This window comes from Aquarana catesbeiana, linkage group LG06 (genome assembly GCF_042186555.1).
Source record: "Aquarana catesbeiana isolate 2022-GZ linkage group LG06, ASM4218655v1, whole genome shotgun sequence".
Lineage (NCBI taxonomy): Eukaryota > Metazoa > Chordata > Amphibia > Anura > Ranidae > Aquarana > Aquarana catesbeiana.
The window spans coordinates 414,037,640-414,060,566 of NC_133329.1; the positions used below are offsets into that span (position 1 = coordinate 414,037,640).

Sequence of the window (22,927 nt, forward strand, 5' to 3'; positions counted from 1 at the left end):
GCTCTCGGACTGTTCTAAATATGGGAAACATGCGCCACTTTACAGGCATACTATAAACACCCCCCAGGTACAAAATTTAAAGGAATATTTCACTTTTCTTGTTTCACTTTCAAGAATTATTAAAATCACTGCTCCCGAAAAAACGGCCCTTTTTAAAACTTTTTTGCATTGATACATGTCCCCTGTTGCAGGACCCAGGTCCCCAAACACTTTTTATGACAATAACTTGCATATAAGCCTTTAAAATTAGCACTTTTGATTATTCATGTTTGTGTCCCATAGACTTTAACAGTGTTTGCAAACAAATGTTTTGCCTGTTCGCATGTTCTGGATGCGAACCGAACCGGGGTGTGTTCGGCTCATTCCTAGTAGCAACTGCACTATGGGTGCACGGTACTGTGTACACCACCAGAAGTGTAATAACAACTATGGGTGCACTGTATTGTATACTGTGTACACCTGTCAGAAACCATGAACCAGACTGAGACAGAAGTACAGTAAAATCACACTTGTTTATTAATAAAAATAAAAAGGTAAATAGATTAAGCGTAGTCAAAGCATAGCCAGAGTCCAGTAACCGGATCGGGTAGTCAGCCAAGCCAGAGTTCAGTAACCAGATCGGGTAATCAGCCAGGCCAGAAGTCAGGGATCCTAGTAGAGGAACAGAAAGCAGGATAAGGAGCCAGAAGGGATGTCAGCAAAGCCAGTCTTAAAACAGGAACACAGGATATGTTTTCTTGTGATGTGACCAAGGCGAAGGCAGGAATGAAGTGAGCTGGATGTCTTTAAGTAGGCAGGACTGACGAGCAGATCCACAACAGCTGGTTAACTGTGGAGAGAGAAGAGAGCTGGCAATTAGCCGACAGCTGAGCGGCCAGCTCAGAGAAGGAAGAGCTGAGCCAGCCCTGACAGTACCCCCTCCTCAACGACCACTTCCCCTTGGAGGACCACCGGGCTTGAGGGGAAAACGTGTATGGAAATCACGGAGGAGGGCAGGGGCATGAACGTTCGAGGATGAGACCCAGGAGCGTTCCTCTGGACCGTACCCCTTCCAATGCACCAGGTACTGTATGCGCCCACGGAACTTACGGGAGTCAACAATGGATTGTACCTCATACTCCTCATGGTTCTCAACCTGTATAGGGTGAGGACGTGGCACAGAGGTGGTAAAGCGGTTGCAGACCAACAGTTTCAATAAGGAGACATGAAACACATTTGAGACGCGCATACTATAAGGAAAGTCCAATGCAAAAGCCACTGGGTTAATCCTGCGAAGGATACGGAAAGGCCCAATAAACCGAGGTGCGAACTTCAGTGAGGGAACACGAAGTAAGAGGTTGCAAGATGACAGCCAGACCCTGTCCCCAACCTGGTAGGAAGGCACAGGCAGGCGTCTGCGGTCAGCATGGCGTCTGTACCCATCAATGACATGACGCAAAGCCTCCTGGACTTGTGCCCAAGTGGAATGAAGACCACGGAGATGCTCCTCTAGCACAGGAATACTCTGCGGAAAAAACGAGTCAGGCAACATGGAAGGTTGGAAACCATAATTTGCCATAAACTGAGATCGGGAAGCAGAATTCAAGGCACTGTTGTGAGCAAACTCTGCCCATGGTAATAGGTCTGACCAGTTGTTGTGATGGTCAGAAATATAGCAACATAGGAATTGCTCCAATAACTGGTGGGCTCCTTCTGCGGTCCCATTAGACTGCGGATGATACGCAGGAGAAAGCAAGCTGAATTCTCAGCTGTGCACAAAAGGCTTGCCAGAACCGGGACACAAACTGACTACCCCTGTCCAAGACAATCACCTTGGGTAGCCATTGTAATCAAAAGATCTCCCGAGCAAAAATGGAAGGATAACCCTGTTGCCTTGGAAGTTGGGGAACTCCACAATGAAATGCATAGACAGGTGGGTCCAGGGCCTCTCTCCTTTGGGTATGGGTTGTAGGAGGCCCACTGGAAGGTGTCGAGGAGTCTTACTCTAAGCACACATGGAACAGGCAGCTACGAAGGCAGTTACATCAGCACGTAGACTAGGCCACCAGAGTTGTTGGGAAATGGCCCAAAAGAGTTGATTCTTCCCAGGGTGGCCAGCTGCCTTGGGAGAATGGTAAGTCTGGAGCACGGCAGTACGGAGACACTCTGGGACAAAGCAGCAGTCACAAGGTTTCCCAGGAGGAGCATCGACCTGAGCAGCAAGAATTTTGTCACCTAAAGGAGAAGTAAGACTGGTGCGAATCGTAGCCAGAATACGATCAGGCGGAATCATAGGAACCGGAACCGACTCCAACTTGGAAGTGGAGGAAAATTGTTGTGATAATGCGTCAGCCCTTACATTCTTAGTACCGGGTAAGAATGAGACAATGTAATTGAAACTTGACAAGAAAAGAGCCCATCGCGCCCCTTCTGGGAGAGAGGCATTTAGCCTCAGACTCAAGAATGTGAGATTCTTATGGTCAGTAAGAATGAGAACCGGCACAGTGGTACCTTTGAGGAGATGTCTCCATTCTTTCAGGGCTAAAATGATCACCACACCAACAGCTCTCTGTCACCAACCTCGTAATTGCACTCCGCAGGTGACAATTTCTTGGAAAAGTAGCCACAAGGATGCATAGCACTCTCAGAGATAGAACGTTGAGACAGAAGGGCACCAACACCAGTCTCAGAAGCATCAACCTCAAGGATAAAAGGTAACGTAGGATCAGGATGTGCCAACACAGGAGCAGAAACAAAGGCAGCCTTGAGACTTTCAAAGGTCTTAATGGACTCTGGAGACCAACTCTGTGGGTTACCATTCTTTCTGGTCATATCGGTCAGGGGCTTGACCAGAGATGAGAAGTTACGAATAAACTTCTGATAATAGTTGGAAAAACCCAGGAAACGCTGCAGAGGACGTAACCCCAGGGGTCAAGGTCACTGTAGGACTGCCGAAAGTTTCTCTGGGTCCATCGAATAACCAGCAGTGGAAGTGACATAGCCCAGGAATTTAACCTGTTCCCGATGGAACTCACACTTTTCCAGTTTACAATAGAGATTGTTCTCTCCTAATTTCTGAAGCACACGACAGACATCTGTGTGGTGGCTCTCCAGGGACTTGGAAAATATGAGGATATCATCGAGATAAACCACCACACAACTGATCGGGTAGGCCCTCTTAATCGTGAAACGATTGAGACCCCTATAATCAATGCAAGGTCTCAGTTCACCGCTCTTCTTCTTCACAAAGAAGAAACCAGCACCAGCACCAGCAGGAGGCGAGGATTTGCGAATGAAACCTCGAGAAAGTGTGTCTGCAACATACTCCTCCATGGCTTTAGCCTCCAAGACCGACAAAGGGTAAACCCAACCACGAGCGGGAGTGGCACCAGGTTGAAGGTCAATTGCGCAATTATATGGCCGGTGGAGCCTTTGTCAAAGACAACGCTAAAATCACGGTACTCCTCTGGCAGGGATTGAAGAGGTACACAGGACCTTGGCTACCTTCTGGAAGCATGTTTCACTGCATTGTGGTGACCAGGAGAGAACCTCAGCACGGAGCCAATCAAAAGAGGGGTTGTGCATCTGTAACCGAGGATAACCAATAACCAGCGGAAATTTAGGAGAGGAAATCACTTGGAATTGGATTATCTCATAGTGAAGAGCCCCTATGGCCATGGATAACGGAACCGTCTCATGAGTCACAAGGGCAGGCTGTAGAGTTCTCCTGTCAAGAGCCTCAATGGCAAGTAGAATGTCACGCAGCTGCAGTGGAATAGAGTGCTTTGATACAGAGGCAGCATCAATGAACAGGCCTGCAGCCTCAGAGTCGATTAGAGCCTGTAGCTCGATAGAGACCGAAATCAGGGGCTTATCCTTCTGGATAACTGGGGACGACACAACACCACCTAAGGTCTGTCCATGACAGGACCTCAAAGTTCGGGTGTTCCCAGGACGGGTAGGACAAAACTTCAAAAAGTGACCAGCCTGGCCACAATAAAGGCACAATCTCTCCCTCCTCCTAAAGGCTCTCTCATCCACAGAGAGATGCGTGAAGCCTAGGTGCATAGGTTCATCTTCATTGACCGATTCTGTACCAGGAGGCATGGGAGGTGAGGGAGGCAAAAGTACAGGAGGCTTCCGCAAGCGGTCCTTAAAAGAAAGTTTCTCTCCCAGTCTGGAGTCAACGAGGATGGCAAAGGAGATCAAGCTCTCCAGCTCAGTGGGTATATCTCGGGCTGCTATCTCATCCTTGATGGAATCCGAGAGACCATGAGAAAAAGCAGCCACGAGGGCCTCATTGTTCCAAGCAACCTCTGTTGCCAGTGTACGGAACTCAATGGCGTAGTCGGCAACAGTTCACGTACTCTGTTTGATGAACATGAGGCCAGAAGGGATGTGGGCAAAGCCAGTCTTTAAACAGGAACACAGGTGATGGTTTCTTGTGATGTGACCAAGGCGAAGGCAGGAATGAAGTGAGCTGGACGTCTTTAAGTAGGCAGGACTGATGAGCAGATCCACAACAGCTGGTTAACAATGGAGAGAGAAGAGAGCTGGTAATTAGCCGACAGCTGAGTGGCCAGCTCAGAGAAGGAAGGGCTGAGCCAGCCCTGACAGTCAGCTACCCCTCCCCTCTGTCAGCTATCCCCTAACAGCACGCACTTACCCCCCCTTCTTCCCCGCTCCAGCGGGGCTAATGTCCTGCAGCCAGGTCACACTGCACTGTCTGTGCGCTCTCTCTCTCTCCCACCCAGCCGCCGGCGCTGATGCCACCAGAGACAATGAATGTTGGACCACTGGACTGGTGTCCTAGCAACCAGGGACGCTTTTGCAGGAGAAAGTATGGTATTACAGACTCCGCTCTACTGACGCCGTCCACTGGTCTACTGACGCCGTCCACTGGTCTACTGACGCCGTCCACTGGTCTACTGACGCCGTCCACTGATCTACTGACGCCGTCCACTGATCTACTGACGCCGTCCACTGATCTACTGGCTGACAGTGTCCACTTTTAAGGTAGGCTAGTTTCATATTTTAATTGACATTTCTTTTATTAATTAAATCATATTTTATGAGTACACAAATGCTTTTGTTTTATTTAACCATGCCCCTTTAAGTCCCCCCCCCCACACTGTTAATGCAATTTGTCCACAGCCACTGTTCACCGTAGCACACCTCATTACTACTCTCATTGGGTAACCCAAAAGGTGTCCCCGGTATTTTACAATCCTATAGAGTGTACTACAAAAAAATTGCAGTGCGCCGCTAAAGTGTTCGAGTTTGGCTTGAAGAAAAGGTGGCAACCCTAGTTCCTAACCTTCAGCCCTTTGGTATTTGTTGAGTGGCCCTCAGACCCCAACAGTCTGTAGGGGAAGAATTGATTTGTTTTTCTTTTAATTCAGTGCTTTTTCTATTCTTTTCGTAACAATACAAATTATACATTTACACATATATTTTGTCCAGATACATCCCCCCCCCTCCACTGTGACCCCCCCCCCCAACCCCAAAAGAACTGCCCTCCTCCATTCTCTCCCAGTATCAACCATCTCACTTATTGTCATATCTAAGGTTTCGTGATCCCAGGTCTCTACCCACCCTTTGCAGGTAGCGTCAAATTTGTTTTGATTTTCTCTATTGTATATTAGATACATTTCTCCTTTATTATGGTTTCTTCTTATTTGTGTTCTCCACTCTTTGACCGTCGGGGGGGGGGGGGGGGGGTGGGGGTGGGGGTGGGGGTGGTATGTAGATATCCATTTTTGGGCTATCAGTTTCTGTGCCTGAAACAGGCCTCTCGTCATTGCGCTATGAGTATTTTTTGAGAAATTTGACTCTATACACTATATTTAACAGGCATAGTTTTGGATCTAGTGGCATTTCTATACACAGCGCATTATTTATATTTTTACTTACATACTGCCAGTATCGAGTTTGGGGCATCTCGATATATGTGTATTAAGTTGGCCGGTGCAACTCTACACCGAGGACATAAAGGGGATTCCCTGCGTTTCCACTTACAGTTTTTCGGGGGTGTAGTATGATCTATGTGTAATAAAAATGTGTGTTAATTTTTGGGTGGTGGACAGTGGCACCTTTGGGATCGTGTGTAAGACCTTCGACCACTGAACATCAGTCAGTGCTCCCAGGTCTCGTTCCCACTACGCCATGGCCGGCACAGCTACTGATTCCTTAAATTTATTCTGCAGTATCTCATATAGTTCTCTTCTTTTGATCTCCTTTCTTTAACAGTGTTATTATTTTAGAAGTGTTAAGCTTAAAAACAGATGTGCGGGCCTGGACATGCAGGGTATGTCTGAGCTGGAGATACTGAAAGAACCTCTGCTTTGGAATCTGAAATTCCTCAGATATTTGCACAAATGATTTTAGATTATCATTCCAGAACAGCTGCTCCACACATCTAAGCCCCTGAGTTTGCCAAAGCCCAAATCCCTCCAGTCTCCACACTTCTTCATAAATTGCATTGTTCCAGATTGGTGTATAAGAAGTATAGCCTGTGATATTAGTGATATTTTTTATTGCTTGTCATACTTTGATAAATAATTTGCCTGTCCTGAATTTCTTATCTATTTGAATTTTTTTGTCTCTAATAGGGACATCAATGAGTATCCCTTGCCCATCGGAAGTAATAACCTCTGTATGGGATCCGTATCCCCCGTCGCTGTCCAGTCATGGAATTGCTGTATTTGTGAAGCTAGAAAATAATTTTTAGGGTGTGGGATAGCGAATCCCCCCCTATCTTTGGCTAGCATTAACGTTGTTATTTTAATACGTGCATATTTTTTCCTCCAAAGGAGTTCACGAAAAAGAGATTCTATCCTTCTGAACCAGAATGTGGCTATCCACATCGGACTGTTATGAAAAAAGTACAATAGTTGTGGGGCCCAGATCATCTTTATAAGATTGGCTCTGCCAATCACAGTTATTGGGAGTTTGCACCGGCTCCGACATTTATCTTTAAACCTGAACAAAAGTGGTCTGAGGTTGAGCTCCACATAGTCCCCCACTTTTCGCGTTACCTCAATCCCTAAATACTTAATTTTATGTTTTATTTTAATTTGTTTTGTGCAGTCTGGTAAAGGGATATTCGTATTGTGTAGCGGCATCAGTACTGACTTCTCCCAATTGATGTGAAATCCAGAAAGTTGTCCAAATGCTGAGACAAGAGTCATGAGTTCCTCTAGGGATTTTGTGGGGTCACTCAGGAAGATTAGGGCATCGTCTGCATATAAAGGCTATTTTATCCTCTCTTTCTGCACGTCGAAATCCCTCTGTCACGGAACGTCCCACACTCCGCTTGAGTGCTTCCATCATATACCACTTCCTCCCAGTCTGTATACAGATATCAGATATTCCAACCTCTCTGAGCATCAAGATAAGGCGACACTTGCTTGTTGCTACCATGAACTCCCTTTATTCAGAACCAGAATACAGTCTTATATACACAGGAGAAGATTACTCTAACAATACAAACGTAACCTAATTAACATGAGCTAATTATCTCATCCTTTATACAGCCTAGGTGACTGAGACATGACCTTTCGCCCAGACTTGTGGTCACCGAGCTTCACACCGTTATATCAACACAATAGCAGTCGTCCCGTCTCCTACATTGTATAGAGGACAATGTCATTAGCTCATTCAATTAATATAAACACAGGTTGATGACACCAGCATCTCCTCACAGGATGTGTCCCAACAGAATGAATCCATTGAAAATCCAGGGCCCATAATCAAAAGGCAACAGGCTTGCATACAGTCCTCTCCAACAGCCTCTGTTCTGGCTAGGTCTGTGACACCTTCTATCCCCGCAGACTGTCTGATTGCGGCGGCCAGTGGTTCCACTGCCAATGTAAACAGCAGCAGGGACAGAGGGCAACCCTGTCTGGTTCCCCAGGATAGTGGGAAAGCTGGCGACAGTGTCATTGATCCTCAGCCTCGACCCTTGGCTCGTTATATAGTAATTTTAGCCAGTTTATAAAACCTGGACCTATACCGAAGGCAATCAATACCATCCATAGATACTCCCATTCTACCATGTCAAATGCCTTCTGAGCATCCAATGACAAAATGGCACCATTTCTCCATTTCTGCTTCCTGTTCCCTCCTCCTTTGTCGTGTCATATTCCACTATGCTTTTCTTGTAGTAAATAGTTTATACTACTTAGACAAATATCTGGCTTTTTTAAGTGACTGGGTGTTCAACAGTTTAAAATAAAATTTAAGAAAAAAAATGATAGTAACTCATGAAAGCACATAGCTGTTTTTAGTAGTATATAGCAGTAGTATATGGCAGTATATAGTGGTGATTAGGGATGGGCGAACGGTTCGGCCCGAGCATAAGTTGGGGCCGAACTTTGGTTGTTCGGATGTTCTGGCGAACAGCGAACAAAATGCGGAGTACGAGGCAAATTCGAAAGACGCGGAACCCCGTTAAAATTTAGGGGACACTAACATGAAAAACCAAAAGTGCTAATTTTAAGGGTTAATATACAAGTTATTGTTATAAAAAGTGTTTGGGGACCCGGGTCCTGCCCCAGGGGACATGGATCAATACAAAAAAAAGTTTTAAAAACGGACGTTTTTTCAGGAGCAGTGATTTTAATAATGCTTAAAGTGAAACAATAAAAGTTAAATATTTCTTTAAATTTCATACCTGGGGGGTGTCTATAGTATGCCTGTAAAGGGGCGCATGTTTCCCGTGTTTAGAACAGTCTGAGAGCAAAATTACATTTCTAAAGGAAAAAAAGTAATTCAAAACTACTTGCGGCTATAATGAATTGTCGGGTCCCGGCAATACAGATAAAACTCATTGAAAAAAACGGCATGGGTTCCCCTCCAGTCCATTACCAGGCCCTTTGCGTCTGGTATGAATATTAAGGGTAACCCCGAACCAAATTTTTTTTTTTAAATTGCGTGGGGGTCCCCCCAAATTCCATACCAGGCCCTTCAGGTCTGGTATCGATATTAATGGGAACCCTGCGCCAATTTTGTTTTTTAAAAATGGCGTGGGGTTCCCTTCAGGTCTGGTATGGATTTTAAGGGGAACCCTGCACCGAAATAAAAAAAAAATGGTGTAGGGGTCCCCCCAAAAATCCATGCCAGACCCTTATCCGTGCATGCAACCTGGCAGGCCGCAGGAAAAGAGGGGGGGCCCCCCTCCTGAACCGTACCAGGCCACATGCCCTCAACATGGGGAGGGTGCTTTGGGGTCTGGACCGCAAAGCATCTAGTCCCCATGTTGATGGGGACAAGAGCCTCATCCCTACAACCCTTGCCCAGTGGTTGTGAGGGTCTGCAGGTGGGGGGGCTTATTGGAATCTGGAAGCCCCCTTTAACAAGGGGACCCCCAGATCCTGCCCCCCTATGTGAATTTGTAACGGGGTACATTGTACCCTACCATTTAATCAAAAAAAGTGTCAAAAATGGTAAAAAAAAAAAAAAAAAAAAAAAAAAAAACACGAGACACCTTGGGACAAGTCTTTTATTAAAAAAGAAAAAAAAGTTCAGCGATGTAAATCCATCTCACTCCCCGTGGCGTCAGAGGGGGTGGGGTCAGCCATGTACGTCACCGGGTGACCCCGCCCTCAGCTATATAAGAGCTGTCAGAGCGAGAGAAGCGTCATTCGGTGGGAGCCTCCTATGGAGGGGCATCTGGTCCGGTATTTTTTTTTTTTTTTTTCGGTCATCGCAGCGAGATTTACATTGCTGGACTTTTTTCTTTTTTAATAAAGGACTTGTCCCAAGCTGTCTCTTGTTTTTTTTACCATCTTTGACACTTTTTTTGGTGAAATGGTGGGGGTACAATGTACCCGTTACCAATTCACATGGGGGGGCCAGGTTCTGGGGGTCCCCTCATTAAAGGGGGCTTCCAGATTCCAATAAGCCCCCCACCCGCAGACCCCCACAACCAAGGGTTGTGGGGATGAGGCCATTTGTCTCCATCAAGGTCCAGACCCCAAAGCACCCTCCCCATGTTGAGGGCATGTGGCCTGGTATGGTTCAGGAGGGGGGGCGCTCCCTCACCCCCCTATTTTCCCGTGGCCTGCCAGGTTGCGTGCTCAGATAAGGGTCTGGCATGGATTTTTGGGGGGACTCCTACGCCATTTTTTTATTTTGGCGCAGGGTTCCCCTCAAAATCCATACCAGACCTGAGGAGACTGGTATGGATTTTGAGGGGGGCCCCCACGCCATTTTTTTAAAAAAAAATCTGGCAAAGGGTTTCTCTTAATATCTATACCAGACCCGAAGGGGCCTGGTAATAGACTGGGGGGGAGGGGACTGTGCGAGCGGACGCAGCTGGGTGGCTCGGCGGGTGGGTGAGAGAGTGGACAGGAAGCTGCCAGCTGGGAGGCTCAATGGGTGGACTCGCCAATCAGCGGGTGGCGGAGCAGAGAGATGACATCATCTCTCACCTCCCAACGCCCGCCCTGCATCCCAGCAGTCTTGCCCTCACTCACTGTGCAGGCAGCAGAGAGATTACATCATCTCTCTGCCTGATTCAGACGGTGACACAGGAAGTCTGAAGCAGAAAAATGACAATCTGCAACTTGTGGCAGGTGATGTGGCAAGTGGACAATTTGCAACGTGTGGCAGGTGACGTGGCAAGTGACAATCCGCAACTTATGGCAAGTGCACATTCCGCAACTTGTGGCGAGTGGACAATCCGCAACTTGTGGCAGGTGACGTGGCAAGTGGATAATCCACAATGTGTGGTAGGTGACTTGGCAAGTGGACAATCCGCAACTTGTGGCAAGTGACGTGGCAAGTGGACGATTTGCAACGTGTGGCAGGTGATGTGGCGAGTGACAATCCACAACTTACGGCAAGTGACAATCCATAACTTGTGGCAGGTGACGTGGCAAGTGACAAGTGGCAAGTGATCACGCAAAATCAGGCCTTGACCTCTACAACCCTGGCAAACAGATGACACTAAAATTCTCAAAAAAGGTAGTCGCACTCTTGAGCGTCTGTGGCACAAGACTATGTCTCTCAAAGACTTCAACCAATACAAATCTGCCCTCCAAAAATACTATTCTCTCCTCCACACTGCCAAGCAAACCTATTTTACAGCTCTTATTACCACCCTCTCACCCAGTCCCCGTAAACTCTTCTCTACCTTCAACTCTCTACTTTGTCCTCCACCCACTGACTCACTCACTGCCCAGGAGATCGGTAATCACTTCAAAAACAAGATTGATACAATCCACGATGATATCTCCACTCTACAGGTATCTACCCCAGCTAAGACCCCATGTCAACAGGTACAACTGACACTCCAAATCAAAATTTAAAGGCTGCGCTGCAATAAATGACATAAAACAAATGAAATAGTAAATGCATTTTGACAAATATCCATTTCTATGCGTGAATTATAGCAGTGATGACATGACCCACACAATAATGACCAAAAAATTGATAAACAACGTAAAGTCCAAACTGCAAAGTGCACAAAAGTGTATAGTTCATATAGAGGCAAGATTTATGCCAGGAAGAGAGTGGTGAACATCCGAATGGTGTGTAGCATATGATTAAATCACCCAGGATTCAGTGATGATAGAAAAAACTCCTCCACCTATGTAGTAAGATGTCCCCTTACCGACTCCTAAGATCTCTTTTCAGGAGATCAAGCAGGCATATGGTTGTATAACCCCAGCCTCGGGTATGGACCCGGAAGGTGACACTCATAAACCTCTAGGATGGGAGTCCTCTGTGTGGCGAATGGTCACTTGATTGTCATGAAAAATAAGTGACAAAGGCTCCCATAGCGTAACAAGTTTAAACACTTTATTTAAAAAAAGTAAAAGAATCACACTCACATTGTAGTAGAAATCAAAATTGCATAAAACAATTGCCGGCCGGCTGCACACTGCTGCCCGTGTCTTCCGGGATCAGCGAGGATCGTGGTGACGTCAGCACGTCGCTCCTCCCTACGCCGTTTCGTCAGAGGTGACGTCTTCCAGGGGCACGGGCGGCGTGCTGACTCACCACCTATAAGTATCCTAACAGATAGATAGAAACGCCCCCATCCGAGCTCAAGGTGTCCCGCGATCGTGATCACCATTTTGAAAGAGGGCAAAAATGCCCTTCTCTCGCACGGATGGATCTGTGGCTTAATTGTATGTATGAAAAGGATTTCATTTGATTAGCACTAATCCTCTCCTTCCCATCTCGACCCGTATGATAGAGTTCATAATAAAAAACCTTCTGTCTAGAGTGGCATATCCCGTTTTATCAACTGAGAACATGCAGTGATTATCGCCATTTTTAAAGAGGGCATATGCCCTTTCCGGGATGGACAAATGCATGGCCATATACAATGTTTAGAAGAAATTTCACCTAGTCCCCACTCCTTCTGAAGTTGTCGCCACAAGGATAATTATGATAATCACAGGTGCCACAACGAACATTTATCAGCTCCTCGAGATGTGGGCAGAAACAAAATATAAAAAATATGAAAAATAAAATTGAACAATTAAGACAGTGCAAGTCTGGGTGTTCCTCACAGTCCCAGAGTTTGGCACATTATTTAAAACTCCAAATAAAAATATCAAATGATACTATCTCCCCTATGTTAAAAAATTCCTTATCAGAAAAGTTTCCTTTCTTACAAAAAAAACTCTTTTCCAAAACATGTAAACCCAACTTGAATGTTTAAACTAATTAGCCAGTTCGTATCTATGCCACAATAAATGAGACCTAAAGCCTGTCTCTATAGCAAATATAAAGTATTTTCTTTGTTTCAATAAAGACAAAAAAATTGGGAATAGGGATTCCCAGGTTCCATTACCCCAAGAAAAAACTAAACAGGGATTATGAATAAGTGGAGAACATAAAAATAGTATCAAACTTGGCCACATGATATCCTATATGTCCCCTTATACCTATCTGGGTAAACTTAATTAGTCGCTTCCGCTCGTCTCTTGTAAGCAAAAAGTCGCATATCGCTTTGTGTTCCTTACATGAAAATGTGGGTCCCACATCAGTTTATGTTCCCCCCACAAAAAAGGCAGCAGCAGGTCACCCTGAGCTCAGAGTGAGACAAATATTCTAAATATTAACTGTTATCAATAAAGGCATTTAAATCAGTATCAATATTCAGGCCATGAGGAGTGTGATCAGTGATACTGATTTAAATGCCTTTAAATGCCTTTATTGATAACAGTTAATATTTAGAATATTTGTCTCACTCTGAGCTCAGGGTGACCTGCTGCTGCCTTTTTTGTGGGGGGAACATAAACTGATGTGGGACCCACATTTTCATGTAAGGAACACAAAGCGATATGCGACTTTTTGCTTACAAGAGACGAGCGGAAGCGACTAATTAAGTTTACCCAGATAGGTATAAGGGGACATATAGGATATCATGTGGCCAAGTTTGATACTATTTTTATGTTCTCCACTTATTCATAATCCCTGTTTAGTTTTTTCTTGGGGTAATGGAACCTGGGAATCCCTATTCCCAATTTTTTTGTCTTTATTGAAACAAAGAAAATACTTTATATTTGCTATAGAGACAGGCTTTAGGTCTCATTTATTGTGGCATAGATACGAACTGGCTAATTAGTTTAAACATTCATGTTGGGTTTACATGTTTTGGAAAAGAGTTTTTTTGTAAGAAAGGAAACTCTTTTCTGATAAGGAATTTTTTAACATAGGGGAGATAGTATCATTTGATATTTTTATTTGGAGTTTTAAATAATGTGCCAAACTCTGGGACTGTGAGGAACACCCAGACTTGCACTGTCTTAATTGTTCAATTTTATTTTTCATATTTTTTATATTTTGTTTCTACCCACATCTCGAGGAGCTGATAAATGTTCGTTGTGGCACCTGTGATTATCATAATTATCCTTGTGGCGACAACTTCAGAAGGAGTGGGGACTAGGTGAAATTTCTTCTAAACATTGTATATGGCCATGCATTTGTCCATCCCGGAAAGGGCATATGCCCTCTTTAAAAATGGCGATAATCACTGCATGTTCTCAGTTGATAAAACGGGATATGCCACTCTAGACAGAAGGTTTTTTATTATGAACTCTATCATACGGGTCGAGATGGGAAGGAGAGGATTAGTGCTAATCAAATGAAATTCTTTTCATACATACAATTAAGCCACAGATCCATCCGTGCGAGAGAAGGGCATTTTTGCCCTCTTTCAAAATGGCGATCACGATCGCGGGACACCTTGAGCTCGGATGGGGGCGTTTCTATCTATCTGTTAGGATACTTATAGGTGGTGAGTCAGCACGCCGCCCGTGCCCCTGGAAGACGTCACCTCTGACGAAACGGCGTAGGGAGGAGCGACGTGCTGACGTCACCACGATCCTCGCTGATCCCGGAAGACACGGGCAGCAGTGTGCAGCCGGCCGGCAATTGTTTTATGCGATTTTGATTTCTACTACAATGTGAGTGTGATTCTTTTACTTTTTTTAAATAAAGTGTTTAAACTTGTTACGCTATGGGAGCCTTTGTCACTTATTTTTCATGACAATTGAGTGACCATTCGCCACACAGAGGACTCCCATCCTAGAGGTTTATGAGTGTCACCTTCTGGGTCCATACCCGAGGCTGGGGTTATACAGCCATATGCCTGCTTGATCTCCTGAAAAGAGATCTTAGGAGTCGGTAAGGGGACATCTTACTACATAGGTGGAGGAGTTTTTTCTATCATCACTGAATCCTGGGTGATTTAATCATATGCTACACACCATTCGGATGTTCACCACTCTCTTCCTGGCATAAATCTTGCCTCTATATGAACTATACACTTTTGTGCACTTTGCAGTTTGGACTTTACGTTGTTTATCAATTTTTTGGTCATTATTGTGTGGGTCATGTCATCACTGCTATAATTCACGCATAGAAATGGATATTTGTCAAAATGCATTTACTATTTCATTTGTTTTATGTCATTTATTGCAGCGCAGCCTTTAAATTTTGGTTTGTACAACAGATGGATGTGTCTCACATTGTATGGTTGCAGCTTGTTCACATATAATATTTTTTTCACTTGGGGATAGCGCAGTAATTTTTTTCAGTTTACAACTGACACTCCCCCTATTCAAATCTGCTACTACAGACGAAGTTGTTAAACTCCTTTCTATCACCCACCTAACCACCTGTCCCCTGGACCCTATTCCCTCTCATATGTGCCCTCTGACTCCATCCTACACTCTCTAACCCACATCTTCAATCGCTCCCTAACCTCTGGCGTCTTCCCCAATGCTCTAAAACATGCACTGGTCACCCCCATACTTAAAAAGCCATCCTTGGACCCTACCAATCTTAACAACCTACGCCCCATCTCCTTGCTCCCCTTTTCCTCTAAACTCCTTGAACGCCTGGTTTACAACCAACTGAGTGACCACCTCATTAAAAACAACCTTCTTGATCCCCTTCAATCTGGATTTCGCCCTCAACACTCCACAGAAACTGCTCTTTTAAAACTCACAAATGACCTACTAACTGCAAAAACCAACGGACACTATTCTGTACTCCTACTTCTGGATATTTCAGCTGCCTTTGACACGGTTGACCACCCCCTCCTCCTCAAAAAAAACTTTACTCCCTTGGTCTCCGTGACTGTGCTCTTCAGTGGCTCTCATCCTACCTATCCCAACGCACCTTCAGTGTCACTTACAATTCTACTTCCTCCACTCCTCTTCCCTTCTCTGTCGGGGTCCCCCAAGGTTCTGTTTTTGGACCTCTTTTATTTTCAATCTACACCTCTTCCCTGGGTCAGATGATAGCCTCTCACGGCTTTCAATATCATTTCTATGCTGATGACATACAAATCTATCTCTCCACCCCTCAACTCACTCCATCAGTCTCCTCACGCATCACTAACTTACTAACCGACATATCTGTATGGATGTCACATCACTTCCACAAACTCAACTTGTCCAAAACCGAGCTTATAATATTTCCTCCCCCATGTGCCTCTTCCCCTGACTTGTCTGTCAAGAGCAATGGCAAAACCATCCACCCGTCACCACATGTCAGGGTGCTAGGTGTTATCCTGGATTCTGAACTCTCCTTTCGGCCCCACATCCAATCACTTCCATATGGAACCTGCCGCTGAGGACGCAGAAGAGCAAGCTCTTCTAAGCCGCTCGAAAGCTGCTCAAACCTAAGCCTAAGCCTAGACCTACCAGCTTACCAGGATAGGGATGTTGCTGAGGAGCTGGGATGCATTGTATTTGACTCGCTCGTCTGGGTATGCCTTTGTATGCCTCAGCTGTTTGCCGTGCTTTCTGTGCATGAGGTCAGGATACTATTAAGAGTCGGACGGGACAGGAGAGTGGAGGGTTGCCAGGAAGCGCTGGTCTAAAAAAAAAAAATGTTGAATATCTCGCCGACTCCCCTCTTCGCATGCTGAAATTGGAGCCTCAGTCAAAGGTCACTGGCTTATGACCTTAACTGTGACTAGTAGTAATCTTCGCCAATAGTTGCTACCAAGGGCGTACCTGAATGAATGAGCGAGGTACATCACAGAGCAGGCAGATCACCACCTACTCAGCTTCCCTCACATCAGAGCGTGCCTATGCCCCGGAAGAATTGATTTGTAAATGGATTGTAATCTCACTGATCTCTAGCGGTCTATTATAACGTGACCCCATTCCTTGTCCATGACCTATAGAAGGTCTCCATTCCCCAACCTCACCTGTAGCATATCCACAGAGCCTGACCTTCTCCTGTAGTCCTCTGTAACATTAATACTATTGAATACTATGTGTGGTGGCCCCTTGGAGATGTCGGGGCCACAGTTGAAGCCCCCCGATACCTCATTAGTTTACCATCAGACTGCATTCACACCTGAGGATCACATTTATGAGCATTTTTTGTGCATTTTCTCAAGCGTCTTTAACCAGTTAGTGACCGCCCCTGAAGATTTACTGCGGCAGGGCGGCCGCTCTGCACCAGATCATGTACTAGGTACATGATCTTGAACTTCCGGGTCTGGGGCATGCACGTGCGCTGCCGGCAACCCGGTCCCACTGTGATTGCGAGTGGGAGCCAATCAGTGAGTCCGGCAGACCCGATGTCCGCCAAAACCCGCCAATCTTTGACGAGAGAGGCAGAGAGGCGGTCCGCTAGTAGGGAAGACAGAGATCTTGTGTTTCTGCTAAGCTGGAACATGGATCTCTGTCTTCTCTCAGACAACCCCCCCCCCCCCCACACACACACACGTAGCAAGCACTCCCTAGGGGCACATTTAACCCTTTGATCGCCCCTGATGTTAACCCCTTCCCTGCCTGTGTCATTTATACAGTGACAGGACATTGCATTTTTTTTGCACTGATCACTGTATTGGTGTCACTGGTCCCAAAAAAGTGTCACTCAGTGCCCGATTTGTGCACCGGAATATCGCAGTCCCGCTATAAGTCGCTGATCGCCGCCATTAATAGTAAGAAGAAAAAAAAAAAATCTATCTCATAGTTTGTAGACGCTATAACTTTTGTGCAAACCAATCAATATACACTTATTGGGATTTTTTATACCAAAAATATGTAGCAGAATTCATATTGGCCTAACTTTATGAGGAAATTCGATTTTTTAAACATTTTTTTAAATTGGATGTTTTATAGCAGAAAGTAAAAAATATTGCTTTTTTTTTTTTCAAAATTGTCTTTTTTTGTTTGTAGAGCAAAAAATAAAAACAGCAGAGGTGATCAAATACCACCAAAAGAAAGTTCTATTTGTGGGAAGAAAAAGGACAAAGTTTGTTTGGGTACAAGGTCGCACGACCGCGCAATTGTCAGTTAAAGTAACGCAGTGCCATATCGCAAAAAATGGCCTGGTCATTAAGGGGGGTGAATCCTTCCGGGGCTGAAGTGGTTAAGCCGTTTTTTGAGCTTTGGCATTTTTTTAATTAGCTGAGAAAAATATCATCTGTTTCATCAATTGTTGCTGTTTTTCATCAGCTTTTATCTATTTATTTAATACGTTTTTTACTTTTTTTTTGTAAGGGTTTAACCACTTCAGCCCTGGACCATTTGGCTGCCCAAAGACCAGAGCAGTTTTTGCGATTCGGCACTGCGTCATTTTAACGGACAATTGCGTGGTCGTGCGACGTGGCTCCCAAACAAAACTGACGTCCTTTTTTCCCCACAAATAGAGCTTTCTTTTGGTGGTATTTGATCACCTCTGCGGTTTTTATTTTTTGCACTATAAACAAAAAAAGAGCGACAATTTTGAAAAAAAAGCAATAGTTTTACTTTTTGCTATAATAAATATCCCCAACAAATATATAAAAAACTATTTTTCTCCTCAGTTTAGGCTGATATGTATTCTTCTACATATTTTTGGTAAAAAAAAAAAAAAAAAAAAAAAAAAAAATCGCAATCGCGTTTATTTATTAGTTTGCGCAAAAGTTATAGCATCTACAAAATAGGGGATAGTTTCATGGCATTTTTATTAATAATTTTTTTTTACTAGTAATGGCGGCAATCAGCGATTTTTATCGTGAATGCAAAATTGTGGCGGACAGATCGGACACTTTTGACGCCATTTTGAGACCATTGTCATTTATACAGCGATCAGTGCTATAAAAATGCATTGATTACTGTGTAAATGACACTGGCAGTGAGGGGGTTAACGAGTAGGGGGCGCTGAAGGGGTTAAGTGTGTCCTATGGATGTGTTCTAACCGTAGGGGGGATGGGCTACGTGTGACACCACACTGATCACCCCTCCCGATTATAGGGAGCTGTTATCAGTGTCCTGTCACTAGGAAGAATGGGGAAATGCTTGTTTACATTAGCATTTCTCTGTTCTTCCCCTCTGTGAGACGATCGCGGGACTTCCGGCAGACATAGAGTCCACGGTATAACTCACGGAGCTTGTGGCGCGCGCGCCCACAATGCTGCGTCTTAAAAGGGGACGTACCTGTATGCCCATATGCCTGCGCATGCCATTGTGTTGACGTATATTGTCGTGCGCTGGTCGGCAAGCAGTTAAAGATTAGGGGTAAATTCATTTACTTATTTATTTAATTTTGTAGGGTTAGGTCGATTTTCTGGTTGATTTCCTTACATTGGCCAATCCCGGTGGATTCCCCGCTGTGTCCGGACTCCTGGTGTTCGGCAGTGAGACGGTCAAAGGTACTTCTTCCCCATTGGGCAGTTTCAGCAGATGGCACCCTTTCTGGAGGACTCGATCCCGCGCTGGAAGACAGAGAGAATCATGATAAGAAATGTCACAGGACCACCTATATGCAAAACGCTGCGTGTCAGGTGTACCACCCCCAGATTAGGTGTTGGAAGGCAACATGTGGTTTAATATCAAAGTTCTGGTATTTCACTCCCTGAAGGAGACAAGCAGATGGTCCCCAAGTTGGAATGTAACCAGTTAACATCAAAGCTTTGTAGCATATCAGAATTTGCATCTGGAAGTGAGCAAGTTTAACAAGGGCTTGGCTCAAGCCCACCTGGTGTGATATGTGTGATTACTGACCTCAAAGAGAATAAGGGCTAGCTAACACTGAAGACGGCCCAGGGCTCATAGAGATGATACATGGACAATGCTGCCCCTAGAAGCCAATATAATATATTACAAGGACTACCTCTTGGCAATATCTTATTGGATGGGAGGCAAGTGGGGGTGAATGAATGTAAAAAGTACACACAAAATAGAAATAGCCCCTTTTCCTTTTGGATCCTGGCTTTGGCCTGAGCCTCATGGCTATGGTCCTCTTTTGCCATCTTGAGCCCAGCCAATGAGACTATGTATAGAGGATTGTGATAAGTATTTGTGATGTTATGCTGTAATACTATTTGCATATTCCTATTTTCTTGGGAAATGAAAGATATTGTTTTACTAAGCAGTGTGTTTACTTTCATAGATAACCTTACATCATTGTGCTTATCAGAGTCTTAATAGATTAGTTCATTATAGGGATAGACAAGTTAATACATATATGCAATAGATAGAGGGATTCCATAACCATCTTTCAGAAAGAATAGTTTATATATTATATTGTATTATTGAAGTAAATATCGCAATTTCTTTATCGTACATCACGGGACACAGAGCACCATAGTAATTACTATGTGGGTTATAGGCCACCTTTAGGTGAATGGACACTGGTACACTCAAAAGACAGGAAGTCCCCCTTTATATAACCCCTCCCATACAGGAAGTACCTCAGTTTTTTTGCCAGTGTCTAAAGGTGTTGGTCATGGTTAATGATGTGCTAAGAGAGCTCTGTTAAGAAGATCCTTGACAGGATCAAGGGTCCATGATATCGGATCCATTCAAAGTGCCAAAAAACGCCAAAGTGAATGGTACCCGAGTCTCGAGGAAGAAGACGAGGTTGCTGTCTGTAATGCTCCTATTTTGAGGGCTAGACCCTGGAATCCAGCTCCTTGGTCCCATATATGCTATACCAAAGGTTTGCTCTGGCAGGGTGCTGTACAGGTCCAATGGAAGAAGTCGCTCAAAAGGAGTGTATGTCCTCTAATGGGACTTTACATTGGGACACTGGCATTGAATATTAGTACAACAGTAGAAAAGATATTCAATAAAAAAATTATATTTATTGTAGAAAAATATAAAAAGTTGATAACTATGACATATACCAAAACATCTAAAATGGATGCACATGAATGGATGTTGGAATTAAATATGAGACATTAACCAATTCTATTGAAAAATGGTAATACACAATAGAAATGACCCAATGTTTCGAGGTAATTCAAGGGGAACCTCTTCTTCAGGGGTGATAGGTTTAATCTCGGCGGAATATACGTCCAAAGGAATAAGCACTTTTGTCCCTGGAGTGGGCAATAGTCCTCACCAGCCACAGCAGCTCCACAGAGGGCACCCCCAACGATACACGTCACTCCGTAAAGGAGTAAAACAGAACCAATTCAGAGGAAATGGTTAAACTAGCCTCTCCCAAACACAGGACTCTTGGCTCGCAGTGGTGTAATCATAGATACAAAAGAGAAGACCGTGCTTGTTTAGTCACTCTGAGATAGACTGAGATAGAATGAAGGTTACAATATAACTTCCGCCTAATGTATCAGGCTTCATAAATCAAGCTAGATCTGATGTCTCACAATGTTCTGTGATATACCTGCCTGCAGTATATCACAGAACATTGTGAGACATCAGATCTAGCTTGATTTATGAAGCCTGATACATTAGACGGAGGTTATATTGTAACCTTCATTCTATCTCAGAGGGACTAAACAAGCACGGTCTTCTCTTTTGTATCTGTGATTACACCACTGTGAGCCAAGAGTCCTGTGTTTGGGAGGTGATCAAATACCCCCAAAAGAAATTTCTATTTGTGGGTAAAAAGGACATCAATTTTATTTGTGTACAGTGTCGCACGACCATGTAATTGGCCTGGTCATATGTGGGGGGGGTAAATCTCCTGGGGCTGAGATGACTTATTAACCATTTGACGACCGCCCCATAGCATTTTTACTGTTTGCGTATATATACATAATCCTGCACTTCTGAGTAGCATGTGTGAGTGTGCGCCGGCGGCGGCTCGCTCCCGATAGGTGGGTACTGTGGACTCGAAAAAGGCCTTTGAAAACGTCGATGACGAAACGCGTAAGGCGGGGCTACGCACTTACGTCATTTCCGGGTACGGAGCGAGAGAGCCTGGAACGCAGCTGGACCGCACGCTGCGGTGAAGTACTTCCTGGCTTTCGGCTTCACCCATAGTGTAGTGCCATATGGTTTTAATTTTCTCCCATGTGGGGAGTTTTATGCTATTAAAGTTTTTATCATACTACACTATGAGGTGGCATCTCTTTTTATGAGGATTTCTCTGGGGATCCCCGTCTTGGACGTGGTATAAAGATCTGGAAACGTCTGGGAGAGAGGACATCCTATCTCAGTGACCACAGGGTATCGGCCAAGAGGACGGGATTGGGATTTGAAGTGTCTGTTACCCCTGCAGGGGTAGTGGGAGCCGGTGAGTGGGGAGCCAAAAGGGGAGCACAGAAGTCACGGATTTTCATCTATAAGGGCACCACAGTCACTAAGCTCTTGGAACTTTTTTCTTTTTCTGCTACTTGCAGTGTGGGACATATCACTTGTGACAGACTTTTTTTTGTGTTTTTTATTTTTATTATTATTTTCATATATGTTTTTACACATTTTGTAGATCATTTGGGTATACAATTTTCTGGATTTGATTGCACTGGCATACACTTTTTTGTATACATATATGCTGGTTTCATCACATCAGCTGCATAGTGTATCAGCAGCTACACCTAGTGGTTATTTTTTGGAATTACCTGTGTTACATAGGTGTATGGTATTCAATAAGGGTGTTTATCACGTTTCTCACCACAAGTATTATTACCAGATATGGGGTTATTTATTATGAGTATTTAATCACCGTTTGTTATGGTTTAGTTCATATCAGTTACATTATCATTATTTACACACTCCACAAGGAAGCGCCATACCTCCATTTACAATTTTTTACTGTGGACTCGATGTCCACTGGCATTGGCTGATCATTCGGTACAGAAGCAGAACGGCAGTCTTTGTAAACAAGGCAGATCGCCGTTCCGTCAGTAGGGAAGGCATGGATCCTGTGTTCCTGCAAAGCAGGGACACAAATCCAAGCCTTCCCTTAGTAGAAGCACCTCCCCTATTACAGTAAAAAAACAGCTAGGCACACAGTTAACCCTTTGATCGCCTCTGATGTTAATCCCAGCCAGTGTCATTAGTACAGTGACAGTGCATATTTTTAGTAGACATGTGCACTGCCGAAAAATGTGTTAGTTTTAGGTTTTATTCATTTTTATTTTACTTTTCGTTTTTTTAAAAGGTCATTCATTATGATCGAAATTCGTTATTTCAAATATAACTTCAGAAAAATTTGAATTTGTTATGTTCCATTCGTTTAGATGTGGTATTTGTAAATTTGAAAATTCATAAATTTAAAAATTCGATAA

The 22,927-nt window shown here is 44.3% G+C and overlaps 1 protein-coding gene across 2 annotated transcripts in view; it reads right to left on the reverse strand.

Annotated features, from left to right (window-relative positions):
• The window catches only part of LOC141147309 (protein mono-ADP-ribosyltransferase PARP14-like), a 181,662-nt gene that overhangs the window by 147,566 nt on the left and 11,169 nt on the right, over nucleotides 1-22,927 (reverse strand). For both annotated transcript variants that reach the window (XM_073634520.1, XM_073634521.1), the window contains exon 2: nucleotides 19,035-19,165. In XM_073634520.1, the coding sequence (XP_073490621.1) occupies nucleotides 19,035-19,165 (131 nt within the window). The remainder of the gene's footprint in view (nucleotides 1-19,034; nucleotides 19,166-22,927) is intronic.